The sequence below is a fragment of the Geotrypetes seraphini genome, chromosome 3 (assembly GCF_902459505.1).
Source record: "Geotrypetes seraphini chromosome 3, aGeoSer1.1, whole genome shotgun sequence".
In the NCBI taxonomy this organism is placed as follows: Eukaryota; Metazoa; Chordata; class Amphibia; order Gymnophiona; family Dermophiidae; genus Geotrypetes; species Geotrypetes seraphini.
The window spans coordinates 169,301,163-169,315,938 of NC_047086.1; the positions used below are offsets into that span (position 1 = coordinate 169,301,163).

General features: G+C 41.3%; 1 protein-coding gene across 1 annotated transcript; it reads right to left on the reverse strand.

Moving 5' to 3' along the window:
* Nucleotides 1-6,574: 6,574 nt before the first annotated feature.
* Nucleotides 6,575-7,699, reverse strand: LOC117358077 (trace amine-associated receptor 1-like). The gene has a single exon (XM_033939531.1). It carries the CDS (start codon nt 7,655-7,657, stop codon nt 6,575-6,577), a length of 1,083 nt encoding a protein of 360 aa, XP_033795422.1. The 5' UTR covers nt 7,658-7,699.
* Nucleotides 7,700-14,776: the final 7,077 nt, after the last annotated feature.

A 14,776-nucleotide genomic window follows, 5' to 3' on the forward strand; every position in this document is an offset into this window, starting at 1 on the left:
ACCTTGAGTAAATAAGTCAGAACCATGACCTCAATCCAATAAAAATTTGAATAGTTTGAAGATTCCCAGCCACTGACGATCCCCAAGGAACTGGATAGAGTTTTGCAAAGAATGGTATAATATTGACAAATCTAACTTCCTCAACAGGCTAAAATTGCGGCCAAAGGTACTGTACTAACTTGTTGGGGAGGGGTGGGATGAGACATCCAAATTTTGCATTTCAGTTTTGTTTCTTGAGCATCTGCCCCTGGGAGTGGAACAATCTTCCAGGACACATTCGCCAGTAGCAAAATGTTCAGAACTTTAGGAAAGTGTTGAAAAGACATCTGTTCTGTAAAATGAAATACAGGGTCTGAGTTTGGCTGAGGGAGAAGGAGTGATGACTCTTGAGCGCCGAGTGCTGTCACGGAGGTGTTCGATGGTCTGGTTTGTTTTATTTGGTTTATTGATGTCTGTTATTGAGGCATCTTGTATGACTTATGGAATTTTATATTTTGATGCATGTGTGGGTTTGGCCAGTTTGGGCCTTAAAAGATATTTATCGTTGATGCGACGTGTATGCTGTATGTGATTTGATTTGATATGTAAGTATGTAATTTGTCATTGTGGGTCTCTGAAGTGTTTTGTACGACAAATATAAATATTTTATTTTGTATGTTAATATGTAACTCGCCCTGGATAAGGACGGATGAGAAACAAACAAACATAGAAGAACACTTGCACTAAACTGCAGTAAGTACTAATGCGTGCTCATTGCCACTTCAAAAATAGTGCTAGCGGGCCACAATCAGAAGCTACACATTAACTGCGAACTCGGAGCACGCCATTGGCATGCTAAAAAAGTTTTAGTTTTTAGAATGGGGGGAGCGTATTTTGGGGCAAAGAGTAGGTGTGCCCTGCACTACTTGGTTAGCACATGGGCATCGGCACACACTGATCATTTAGTGCAGGATTAGCGTGGGAGCAGCGGCAAAGCAAAGAGGGTGCGCGGGGGCATTCTGCCCCAGGCGTGGTCTTCCTAGGAGTGCAGCACCCCTCCTCATCTCCGCCCCCTCCTCTCCTTGACCACCACGCGTGCCCCTTGCTGCCCCCCCCCGTACCTTTTTTACTTCCATGGCGCAAAGTTGCTGTCCACGTCAGCATGGGTTCTCTCCCTGATATCACTTCTAAGACCCACGCCTAGGAGGTGACGTCAAATGGCGAGCCGATACCGCCGTGTGCATGCTTCTCAAACCGGGGAAGTTAAATAGGTACGGGGAAAGGGTAGGGGATGCGTGCATGGCAAGGGGGAGACGCGAGTAAGTCGCCACCGCCCCAGGTGCCGCTCACCCTAACTATACCACTGCATGGGAGCCCTTACCTCCTATAAAATAGGTGATGGCAAAGGCTCACGTGCTAAAGGCCACTCACTAATTTTTAAATTAGTGCATGACCATTATTCGGGAAAGTCAAATTGTGGCCATTTTAGTGACATGCTTCAAAGTGGCCTTAGAGTATAGGTAACCCACACATTAAAAAAAAAAAAAAAAAAAAAAGCACAGGCCACTTTTCAGCACAGCCATGTAAAAGGGCTTCATAGTTTGACCTCCACTGAGGTAATATTGTTGAGGAGGCTAATTTAATCTGTAGTGAGTAAAAAAAATTACAATTATCAGTATGAATCCACTATATATGCAATTCTAATAGTCACTTTTATTAAAATCAAAACTTCAATTTAAAAATAACAATGAAAATGGTACACTGTGGGCTCATTTTCAAAGCACTTAGACACACAAAGTACCAAAGAAACTTATGGTACTGTGTGTGTCTAAGTGCTATGGAAATGAGCCTCTATATCTCTGAAACATATAATCATTGTATACAAAAAAAAAAATCCACTTTCCATCAAGTTTGTAATAAATTCAAAAACTGAAAAAGAAAAGCAAAAAATGTTCTTTTGTATTTGCATTTGAATGCCTTGATGAAACTGCAGGGAAACACTTTTAAAACCAATAGGAAGAAATATTGTTTCACTCAGAGAATAGTTAAGATCTGGAATGCGTTGCCAGAGGTTATGGTAAAAGCGGATAGTGCAGCTGGTTTTAAGAAAAGTTTGGACAAATTCCTGGAGGAAAAGTCCATAGTCTGTTATTGAGAAAGACATGGGGGAAGCCACTGCTTGCCCTGGATCAGTAGCATGGAATGTTGCTACTCCTTGGGTTTTGGTCAGGTATTAGTGACCTGGATTGGCCACCATGAGAATGGGCTACTGGGCTTGATGGACCATTGGTCTGATCCAATAAGGCTATTCTTATGTTCTCATTTAGGAAAGAGGTGGCGATATAAACAAACTACTTCTTTAGTAAGGAAAGAAGTAGATATTCAATTCCCACATTATTCATCCTTCAAGATTGAAATCAAAACTATTTTGTATGATGTGGCTTTATGCTCTGATTCTATAAAAGGCCTACCCCCTTTTAAAAAAAATAACAAAACAAAAAACACCTTAGCGCGGTTTATAGCACCAGCCGTGGCGGTAACAGCTCTGACGCTCACAGAATTCGTATGAGCGTTGGAGCTGTTACCGCCATGGCTGGTGCTAAAAACCACACTAAGGATTTGTAAAAAGGGGGGGGGGGGGTAGGGCTCCTTTTACAAAACTGTAATGGAGGTTTCTACTATGGGCTGGCAAAGTCTATGCTTCAATGCTCATAGGAACTGTAAGAACGTCAGAGCATTTACCTTGCTGGCCCATGGTAAAACCCTCTACCGCAGCTTTGTATAAGCTGACTACCTGAAAAGTAGGCAAATGCAAATGCAAGGTCATGCACCTTGCCAACAATAATCCGTGCAGAACATACACATTGAATGGAGAAACCTTAGCAAGGACTGCCGCAGAACGGGATTTGGGGGTGATCATCAGCGAAGACATGAAATTGGCCAAACAAGTGAAGAAGACTTCATCTAGGGCTAGGCAAATGCTGGGCTGTATCCGGAGAAGTTTTGTTAGTTGGAAGCCCGACGTCCTAATGTCTTTGTACAGAACCATGGTGAAGCCTCATCTGGAGTACTGTGCTGAGAATCGAGTCAGTACAGCAAATAGCCACCAAGATGGTCTCGGGGCTCAAAGATCTATCATACGAAGAAAGGCTGAACGAATTGCGGCTATACTCTCTCGAAGAACGTAGGGAGAGAGGGGACATGATTGAGACGTTTAAGTATGTCACTGGTCGCATCAAGGTAGAAGATGATGTTTTCCTTCTTAGGGGACCCTCGGCCACAAGAGGACACCCGCTGAAAATAAAGGTCGGGAAGTTTCATGGCAACACCAGGAAATACTTATTCACTGAAAGAGTGGTGGACAGCTGGAATAAGCTCCCAGTACAGGTGGTTGAGGCCAGCAGCGTGCCAGTTTTTAAGAACAGTTGGGATGCTCATGTCGGATCTCTACGAGGGAAAAGGTCATCAGAGAGCGATTAACTAGGGGGGTGGGTCAATGGAGTGGGCAGACTCGATGGGCCTTGGCCCTTTTCTGCCGTCACTTTCTATGTTTCTATGTTCTATGTTTCTTTGGTTAGGACAGAGTTTGGGTGTGGACTGAATTAGACACCAGTAGCTACTTGGCTTAATGTACTGGCACCTAACTTGATTTAGGCACCTAACTTTGAATGATGTGCAATATATGCTGGTTCCAGGCACCGTATAGAATCGTGTCCTATCTCTTTGAGAAAATATGACTATCCTGGCAAAATAGACAGCTGTAGATCTTTTTGAATGAGCTATTTGCCAAGTACTGTAGTACTTGTACATGTAATATCAAATGGTCTGACTTGAACAACTATTTATTTGTGTATTATTTTTTGAGTGTGTGGTTTGATTTCATTTGCTGTTGTTCTGTTTTATATTGTTTTTGTCTTGTTGTATCAACAATTGTGTTCTACTATTGGTGCATTTCTTTGCAGAATTAGTAACTATTGGATCTTTAACTGAGGTAGAGTTGAACCTATTCATTTGATTGAATTTAGTCCACCCTTCCTTTTGTTCTTTTCTTTCAAAATATTGTTGTTCTTCCCCCTCCTTTTTGTGCCAGTATATTTGTCTATTTTAAAGTTTAGTTTTTTGTTGTTGTTGTTTTTTAAAACTTTTATATTTTTTAAAATATTTTATGTCATTCTGTTATTCTGTCTTAATTGTCTTTATCCTACTCAAATGTATTATGAATGTTAGCCGTTTTGAAACTTTGAAAAGGTGGGATAGCAAAAATTTAAATAAACTTGAAACTTAGGGGTCCTTTTATCAAGGCACGGTAGGGGTTTAACACGCGGAATACCATGCGTTAAAAAGCCTGCCGCGCTAGTCGCTAACACCTCCATTGATGAGGCGTTAGTATTTTGGCTTGCCGCGGGGGTTAGCGCATGATGAAATGTCCGGCGCGCTAACTCCCGTAGCGCACCTTGATAAAAGGAGCTCTTAAACTTGATACTAGATTTTGACTGGCTGTTCTATAGACTACATGGAAGTCCTTTTAAACACCAATTGGCTTATGTGTTGCTACTATGTGTGAAATACTAGTTGATTTTGAGCCCTTGCCCACACCATATCCTCTCAGTCCGGCCAAACCTACTGGTTTTGTTTGACTGAGAAATTCAGCTGTTTTTCTTCTGTCATCTCAAAGGTGTGGCTTCATTTCTGTCTTTATTCTTTTTTCTATTTTAGGTATATTTCACTAGAGTGATTGAGTCTATTAAGGAGGTCCTAGAAAAAAAGAACAGATGTGGCCAAAATGCTATAGTGCCTGCCAGTGGGCACTCAAGCCTCACCAGCATAAGAAGAAAAAGCTGCAACTGGCATGATGATTTGTCTACTCAGGAAGTAAAAAAATGTGAACTGTGGTGATGGGAAGTATGAAAAAAAAGGTTGGGAGCCAAATAGGAAGAAGAGAGGGAGTGAATGAAGGACTGGAGAATGGGGGGATAGTGTGAGGGGGAGAGGATACGGAGGAAAGTGTGGTGTGCAAGAAGGAGGAGGATAGAGCCTAGGGATAAGGATAGAAGTGGGAGGGAGTGTAGATTAGGGAACAAAAGACAAAGGAGTGTGCAAGAGGATGGCAGTCTGAGGAAATGAGTGCAGGGACAGCAGGAATTTTTATGTTTATGTTTATTAGTATTTATAGACCACTATTCTATACATCATCATAGCGGTTTACATAATACAAAACAAAAAAGAAAAGAACTCCATAATTAATAGGAAAGTAAACTACAAAGAAAATAATAAACTACAAAGTAAATTCTAATTAAAATAGAAATAAAAAGATTATAAAACTTAAAATACAATTATGAAAAGCAGCAACTGTAAATCTGCAAATCTCTATCCACAATGTTCGTACCAATATGATACTAAATATCCCCTGATTGAAAAAGCAATTAAGAGAAAAATGTTAACTAATAATGGGGAAAGTACCGATCTCTGAGGTACACCACTAGTAAGTTTACTAGAATGAGAAATTGAAGATGACTGTAGAATGCCTGTATGCAAGAGATGTATACACATATCACCACACCAAACATACATATACATTCCTCTCCACTCCTTTACTCTACCACACACCAGAAACAAACATACAGAGACATATAGGGCCTGAATCTATAAACAGCACCAAGTGGTACCTACATTGTAGGTGCTGCTTGGGGTGGTTGTCAATCAACCGCTAGGCGCCATTTACCGAATCCCACCTAGCAGTGCCTATTCATGCTTAGGTGTTGCTCGGCTTCCTAGAGGTAGGCGCTGGTATATTAGGCCTGGTTATACCAGGCCTAACTTACCGGTGCTTAACTCGGATGCTTAGCATTGCCTATTCTCCACCCTTAACCACGCCTGCTTTTCAGGTAGGCATCGTTAGGCATCAGAAGACACCTCCACTTAGGCGTCACTAGGCGCTGCGTGAAACTCCACACCTAACTTTTTATTTTTCTAATAAATTATTCTATTAACTTCAACTGTGTGCTGAATTTAAGCTAATTGATTGAATTTAGCTTCCCCCCACCCAGGTTATTAGTGGAGGGAGCTGCGCTAAATGCTTCACGCTGCTCCCGATGCTCATAGAGACTCTATGAGTGTCGGGAGCTGCATGGAGCATTCAGAGCGGCTTCCTGCGCTAATAACCACTATCACAGTTTAGTAAAAGGGGGGGGGGGGTAGGTTAGATGTCAATAGGTAGCCTCAATTATAGCACCTAGCGGCACCTAAGACATCATTTATAGAATCATGTCCATAGTGTTAACTCCACCCCCAGAATCCCCTCACCCCCAATAGTCAGCTACAGCTTTAAGGGTTGGTGATGATATTCAACAGCATTAACCAGTTAAATGCCACCAGGAAAAATGCACAAAACCCCAAATGCTTTGTATTTGGCACATTATCAGGCATTTTTTAAAAGTCTTTTTTCAGACATTGGTACAAAACAAAACTAGTTATTACATTGGAGCTGTTGTTTGAAATCTCACGTGTAACATCTACTAATCTGTAATGAGGACGTTCCTTTGGCTGACAGTCTTTTAGTAGATATGGGCAAGTACACCCCCAAATGTGACTGTTTTTACTCAGAAAACAACCTAGTCCGGGAAGAGTCTGGATAGAACACTTTACCAACCATAATCATCTTTAGTGCTTTACGAAACCACATGTAAAAAAATGCATACACCAGCGGATTAAATGTGGAATTCAAGTAGCCAAACCAAACTAAGGCATCTATTAGGATGGGTGGCAAAGTGTAGCTCAGAAAGGGGTCAGTTACAATGCAAATGAAAAATGGGGACCAGCAAATAAGGAAAACCCCCATCACTATCCCTAAAGTTTTTGCAGCTTTCCTCTCCCTGCTTCTTGAAATCTGATGCTTTCCCCCAAACCTTGACTGACACTGAAACTGGCTAGTCACATCTTTAATTGATCTGGCTTGCCTCCTGGCAATCAGGTATATTTTCCAATAGATACAGAGCATAACAAATCCAGGGATATAGAAAGATATCATGGAGGACACCACAACCGCGGTTTTGGTGAAGAAGATATAGCAGCCTCCAACACAGTCGATATAGTTATGGAAATGCTCCTCTGCCCCTTTGATGTTTAGTTCCAAAAAGACCATGATGAAAGCAAAAATGGCTGGGATTATCCAGCTGACCAGGATCATGGAAAAGATGATGCACTTGTTCATTTTTGTTTTATATCGTAATGGGTCACACACGGCATAGTAGCGGTCGATGGAAATGAAAGAGAGATGAAAAATGGATGCGGTGCTCAGCATGATGTCTATGCTGGTATGCACTTTGCAAAACAGTTTCCCAAAATACCAGCAGTGCTCCACAGACCTCACCATGCTGTACGGCATGACAAGACTGCCAAGCAAAAGGTCTATGGTGGCCATGGAAAGGATGAGATAATTGGTTGGGTTGTGAAGCTGCTTGAAGTGAGAAATGGAGATGATAACGACCAAGTTACCAGCCACTGTCATTAGTATGATACATGTCATAAAAATGTACATAGGGATGCGGATGCTGGTTGGCCAGTTGATCTTCAGACAGGACCCATTAATAAATTCATAACAAAACTGAACGCTTTCTGAAAATTTCAAATCATCTGATTTCATTTTAGATTCTCTTCTGGATGTTTCTTTGATTATCATCAATACATCTATGGGTTTCCTCTTTTCTAGGATAGATTTGGATCTGTAGCCCCAGTAAACTGTAGATGGAAAAAGAAAATAAATAAATAAATGTTCTGAAATTGAAAATGTTATGCACCTTTTAATATAATTTCTGGCGCTAACATTTTAAATTGTATTTTTTTTTTCACCACAGAATTGTATTAAAGACAATGAGATTGATATTCAAAAGCACTGATGTAGTCTGCGACGGGGTTGACCCCCATAAGGGCTTCAAAAAAACAAAATAAAATAAAATCCTGGTCAATGGATAGTTTTGCTATAAAGACAAAATTATCCCCCTAAACAGAAGGCTTTTGCTTATAACATAGAGAAGGATTTGAGACATTCCTGCAAGGACAACATTTAGCGGTCCTTTTATTAAGGCGCTAAATGATAAGGCATCCATTATATTCTATGGGTGCCTTAGCATTTAGCACAAATCGGTTAGCGCGCCTTAATAAAAGGACCCCTTAATTGTCTAATTATTTAAAAAGTGTGGGCACCATGATCAGGTCTACGGAGGTGCCTAAGGGCACCTAAGGTCAAAGTAGGTATGGTGAACTCCAGAAATGACCTTATGCACCTCTTTGGGCGCAACTCATGTCAAACAGTGCCAGAAATGTAGGCCTTCAAAACCCTGGATTACATTTCTGGCACCTAAGGCCCCCTTTTACTAAGGTGCGCTAACCCATTAGCGTGCACTAATCGATTTCGCATGCGCTAAACGCTAACGTGCGCATGTTAGTCTATGGATGCGTTAGCATTTATCACGTGCTAATCGGTTAGCGCACCTTAGTAAAAGAGGGGGGTATGTTTTGATGGTGGCCGTGATTCTACAGACAGCACCGTTGCATGATTGACGTACAACTGGTGCCATTTTTGGAGGCACCGGCCGATAACGGCACCATTTGTAGAATCTGGCCTGAAATGTACAGTCATGGAAAAAGTTGTACATTTTTTGGTTTCTACATGTTAGGTACCTTGAGTTATTCTCATATATTAATTTGAATTGGGAGTGCATTTTAAAACTAGGGTGTTTTATGCTTTTTCCTTACCTTCTGATCTTCTAGTTTGCAATGCTTATTTGCTAATCCATGAAGCATAAATATGCAGATCCTAAATCTCACTGTGTAAACTGAAAGGCAATTACAATAATTCTATAAAGCTATCTTTCCTGAACATAGTCTATTTTTATTAGACAATTAGATAGAGGTTGATATTTCACTGCTTTATATTTTTTCTGAGTAAACTCCAAAAGATACTCTTGTTCTTTCATGTTTATTCACTTGCTCAGCTACTAAACAATGAGCACCATAAATAAAAGACCTATTATGAAATTATCTCTGATTTCCATTTGGACGTGTCTTATTTGAGGTAGTGGAAAAAAATTAAATGAATTATTAAGCTGCAGAGCATGGTTAATGGAAGTAAACATTTCTAATATAGTAAGTTCATAGATGGTAAAATCCTTGCTATGTCTACTAGCTAGGAGGCCCAAGGCAATGCTACTTAGGCGTCCTACTGTAAATAGGGTAAAACCCCTTTTTTCCCCTTAAATAATGTTTGAAATGTGTTTCCAGCTGAGTTTGAACTGTATTTTAGGTGAGCACAAGACTTTCTTTATATCTCAAGGCACCATTGATCTCAAAAGTATTGAAAGCTCAAAATGAAATGTTTTCACAGTCATGTTGAGGAAGCGTTAAGGGTACTATTTAATCATCTGCACTAAGGTTTTACAATTACTGTCAAAAGTAGCTTGCCATAACTATAAAACCTCTTAAATGTCGGGGTGTTCCCAGCAGTTTCCCATTCACTTAGGCCCTGATCCTATAAACGGTGCCTAAAAGATAAGCACCGAGGAGTGCAGTGCATACTGCTTGTTAGTCTTCAGTTAGGCATCATCTATAGAATCGTGCCTAGGGGGGGCCTAAATTGGACTTAGGTGCCGATAGGCATCAAAATCTTAGCTGCCTCCTATTTATGCCAGGGCTTTCTTGGCCTAAATACCAGCACCTACAATAAGTCTAATTTAGGCGCCTAGATGCAAAAGATATCCAAGACCCACCTCCTAACCACACCCTCTTTTAGGTAGGCACCTTGGGCTAGATGCCTACCCAAAAACAGTAGGTACCTACTGAATAAGGTGCCTACCACCCAATTCATTTTAATTTTTGCCAATGATGAGCTCTTTATTGCTCATTAACAGTGCCAATTAAACTCATTATAAAATTAAGTTAGGCATCTAGACACTGATCTAGGCGTCTAACTTCAGGCACCATTTATAGAATCTGGAACTTAATGCAGAGAAAAATGTTTACCATCTAATTCTATAACCTTAGTACCTAGTTGTAAGCATCACATGCACACTAAGGGCTGGATTCTGTATAGGACCTAAGCGGCTTTTAAGAATCAAACATGGGCATCCTATATAGAATTGCATCTGTAACCAGCTAAATTCTCTAACCGGTGTCCATGTCTCAGGCGCTGGTTAGAGAACTGCATTTCCACTGAGCTGATCGCAGCAAGGGAATCACCCTGCCACGATCAGCTCACGACTGCGGAAGGAAACCTTCAAGCCGTGAAGTCATTCGGTGGGAGGGATGCCCAGTCTCTCCTGCTGGAATCCCCCTTACAAACATGCTCCCACCTCAACATACCCAAGCCCATATGGACCCCTCCCCTGTACCTATCTCTTGCAGGCTGCTGGAGGGATGCTTACTCCCTCTAGCCGACAGGCCTGCCTCCACAGAATGGCAGGTCTTCCCTTCCCAGTGCATCCTGGGACCTACATTTCAGGCACCTATCAAGGCCCTGGGGAGATGCCTAGGGCTGCCTAAGCTCGCCTAAGGCCACTTCCGGGCAAATCCATGCCCATGCGTAGCCTTGGGCAAGCTTAGGCAGCCCTACGCGTCTCCCTAGGCTCACAAAATGCCTACAATGTAGGCTGCCTGACTTGGGGGTGGTTTTTTTTTTTAAATGTGTGTTCCAAATGGCTGGTTAGACAGCGATAGGACGCCTAGTGCCACCTACAATCTGGACACCGTTTATAGAATTAGCCCCTAAGATTAGAGAATATGAGCACTTATTTGAATGAATGTCACCTTCACATTAATTAAGTGCTATGTGCGCACACAGTAGTATTCTATAATGTGAGCATAGAAGTCACAGGCCCAGATTCTGTAAATGCCGCCTATATTTGGGTAACAAAAAATTAAGCACTAATTTTCCTAAAATCCTATCTGTAAACCCGAGAGAGATGATAAAAAGGTACTTTATGGAGATATTTAATATTCCTGAGGAATCATTGCCTCCTCTCACTCGAGTATATTATTTGCCTATGAACGTAAGGGGCCAACATTTGGAGGATAAGAGACAGGAAATACAAGACATACAAGACCTTCAACAAAATTTGACAGCAATTTTGGAAACATCAGATAAAGATTTGGTTAAACCAGCAACTCTTTTACTATCTGTGGCTTTGTTGCCGGATAAAGATTGGATTTTGAAATTGTTTTTTAGGAACAAGAGTAAGGAGTTTCTGGATTTGAAAATTCAAATGTTTCCAGATGTTAGTAGAGAAACTCAGAATCGTAGACGTCAGTTTCTTTTGTTGAAAGCAGGAGTTACACAGCTGGGTGGCATTTTCTTTTTACGTTTCCCATGTAAATGTATAGTAAGATATCGAGATAATAAGTATGTGTTTTTTGAGCCATCTCAACTTACAGCTTTTCTGACACTGAAACGTCTGGAAAAAGAGGGTACAACAACAACTACCACAATAACAACTATGTAATTGTTGGACTTGGTAATAGAATAATTCCTCAAGTCAGACACATGATACTGTTCTTTATTATATAGAATTTATAATTGATTTCCTTAAAAGTTCACTCTCGTATATATCTTGGATCACATAATTATTGAGGACTTGAGATTGTCCGATTAGAATTTTGTTCTTATTATGTTAATGATTTACTTATTATTTTGTGTTCGATCTGACAATCTTTCTGTACAAAATGTTTTGATTTTGTTAAATTTTTAAAATGATAAATAAAGAATAAAAAAAAAAAAAAAAAAAAATTAAGCACTGAGGCCCAGGTTCTATAAAAGATGCGTAAAAGGTGGGCACCTAGGTCGGCGCACCTAGCCGATCTAGGCACCTAACTTAATTGTTTAAAAAGCACATAATTACATATAATTAGATGGTAAGCGCCTACCATTTTGAGGTATGCACCTAGCCAAGGTGCCTACCTGAAAGTAGGCATGGTTAAGGGCAGATTGTGGGTGTGTTTATCATGTAGGAACTTGTTTTGGACTTAAAGGGAAAAGGAGATGAGACTTAAATACCACTTTTTCTATGTGGTTTACACAATCAAAGCGGTTTGCATATTTTAGACAGGTACTTGTTTTATACCTGGGGCAATGAAGTGTTCTGTGACTTGCCCAGAGTCACAAGGAGCTGCAGTGGGAATCAAAACTCACAACTTCAGGTTGCTGAGGCAGCCATTCTAAACTAGGCCACTCATGGCATAAATAGGATGCACCTAAGATTAGGATGCCCACCGGCGCCTAAGCCCACGTTAGGCTTCGCTAGGTGTGATTCTATAAAACGTGCCTAACTTGTGATTGACATTCGTTAAGTGTTGTACTCCTTGGGCCCAAGTGCTATTCTCTCAACGGTGCTCTGAGTTGGGCACTGTTTATAGAATAGTGCATAGTGCCGAGATCTGCGCCTAACTATGGGCACAAGGATTTATGCCAACTGAAACCTGGTGTAAACAAGGCAAGGAATCCTCTGAATTCTATAACAGTGCCCACTTTAGTGGATGCCCCAGACCTGCCCATGCTCCTCCCGTGGCCACGACCCCTTTTCATTTGCACGCTAAAAGATTTATGTGCAGATCCTTATAGAATAGCGCTTAACAAGATGCATGTGTAAATCTAAATTGTTACCAATTAGCACCAAAAGTTGATTATTCATGCCCAATTATTGGTGCTAATTGGCTTGTTACTCAATTATGCCTGAACCCAAATTTGCAGACACAATTTAGAACTCTATATACATAATCTAGGGCAGGGGTGCCCACACTTTTTGGGCTTGCGAGCTACTTTTAAAATGATCAAGTCAAAATGATCTACCAACAATAAAATTTTAAAAACAAAGCACACTGTACGCAGAGAAAATATTAATTATCATTTATATTCCATGGGTTTTCAAAGAGGTCAAGGCAGATGATTTTATGCAATGTCACCTCAGTAACAACGATACAAAAATAGACAAGTAGACCCCCCTCCCTTTTTACTAAACCGCAATAGCATTTTTTAGCTCAGGGAGCTGCGCTGAATGCCCCGCGCTGCTCTCGACATTCAAAGGCTCCCTGCGCTAAAAACCGCTACTGCGGTTTAGTAAAAGGGGGCCGTGGTGCAAACTATAGACAGCAGATATAACTTCTCAAAATGGACACATTTTGATCACTAAATTTTTTTTAAAAAAATCTTTATTCATTTTCAAACTTACAATAAGTGTGTCAATAAGTTAAAAAAAGATTAACAATAAATATATCACTTAATAATCATCAATGGTACAAATGATATGCTCTTATCTCCCACCCTTCCCACCTTTTCCTATCATATAATCAAATACCTTGTACAATATGTAATAATAAAATTACTCCCTCCCCCCTCATAATTGAACCTGTAAATTTAGGGGGAAAAATGTCATCTAATCAGTACAATATTTTGTTAATGGCTCCCACACATCTTGAAATTTCTTGAAACATCCTCGCTGTATTACAATAAATCTTTCTATTTTATAAATATGACATAAGGAATTCCACCAGAAATTATAATTTAATCTACTCCAGTTTTTCCAATTATACGTAATTTGCTGAATGGCAATCCCAGTCATTATAAATTGAAAATAAAATCGTTTTTCCTACCTTTGTTGTCTGGTGATTTCATGAGTCTCTGGCTGCACTTTCTTCTTCTGACTGCATCCAATATTTCTTCTCTTCTTTCAGCCTCCTGTATGCTTCCTCTACTCCAGACCTCATTCCCTCCCCAAACTTTTTCTTCCTCTCTCCCTGCCCCCTCCCCTTTCTTTATTTCTCCCTGTCCCCTTCTTTCTTTCTGTCTGTCTTTCTTTCTGTCTCCCTACCCCCTTTCTTTCTGTCTTTCTCTCTCCATGCCCCCATTCTTTCTTTCTGTCTCCTCTTTCTTTCTGTTTCCCTTCTTTCTTTCTGTCTCCCTGTCCCCCTTTCTTTATTTCTGTTTCCCTTCTTTCTGTCTCCCTGTCCTCCCTTTCTTTCTTTCTGTTTCCCTTCTTTCTGTCTCCCTGCCTGCCCCTTTTCTTTCGTTATCTTTCTTTCTCCCTGCCCTCCTCCAAGCCACTGTTGCCGCCATCGGGGAACAAGCCCCCAAGTCTCCCGCTGCTGAGTTCTGAGCTCTCCCTGCTTCCCGACACGGTAAACAGAAGTGCAAGGCCGACCAGCCTTCCACCCGATGTCAATTCTGACATTGAAGAGGAAGTTCTGGGCCAGCCAGGCAACAATTGGCTGGCCTGGAACTTCCTCTCCGATGTCAGAATTGACGTCGGTGGGGGGGGGGGGGGGTGAGGCGAAGCTGGTTGGCCCAACGCTTCTGTTTACCACATCATGAAGCAGGTAGAATGCGAAGGCAACGTGAGTCTATCATAGAGCCTGGGATGGGCTCCGCGATCAACTCGCGTTGCCTTCGCGATCTACTGGTCAATCAGGATCGACCTTTTGGGCACCCCTGATCTAGGGGATAGCATGTAACTGCAAAGCACCAAATATCCATGAAGGGTAGCATTGGAGTGATTGTTGAGTTTATCAGAATCTCAAGTTGGCACCTCAGCAGTGGCATAGCGAGGGTGAGAGGTGCCCCTCCCCGCCCTCATCTCTGCACCCACTCCTTTCCTGACCCCCCCCATGCAACATGCCCCCTTCCCTTTCCCCGTACCTCTAGTTGTTCAACATCATGAGCAACAAGAACTTCAACATGCTCCTTTAACCACATCGGCTCTTCTTCTGATGTCACTTCCTACGCACGTCACCCGGAAGTGACATCAGTGGGAGAGAT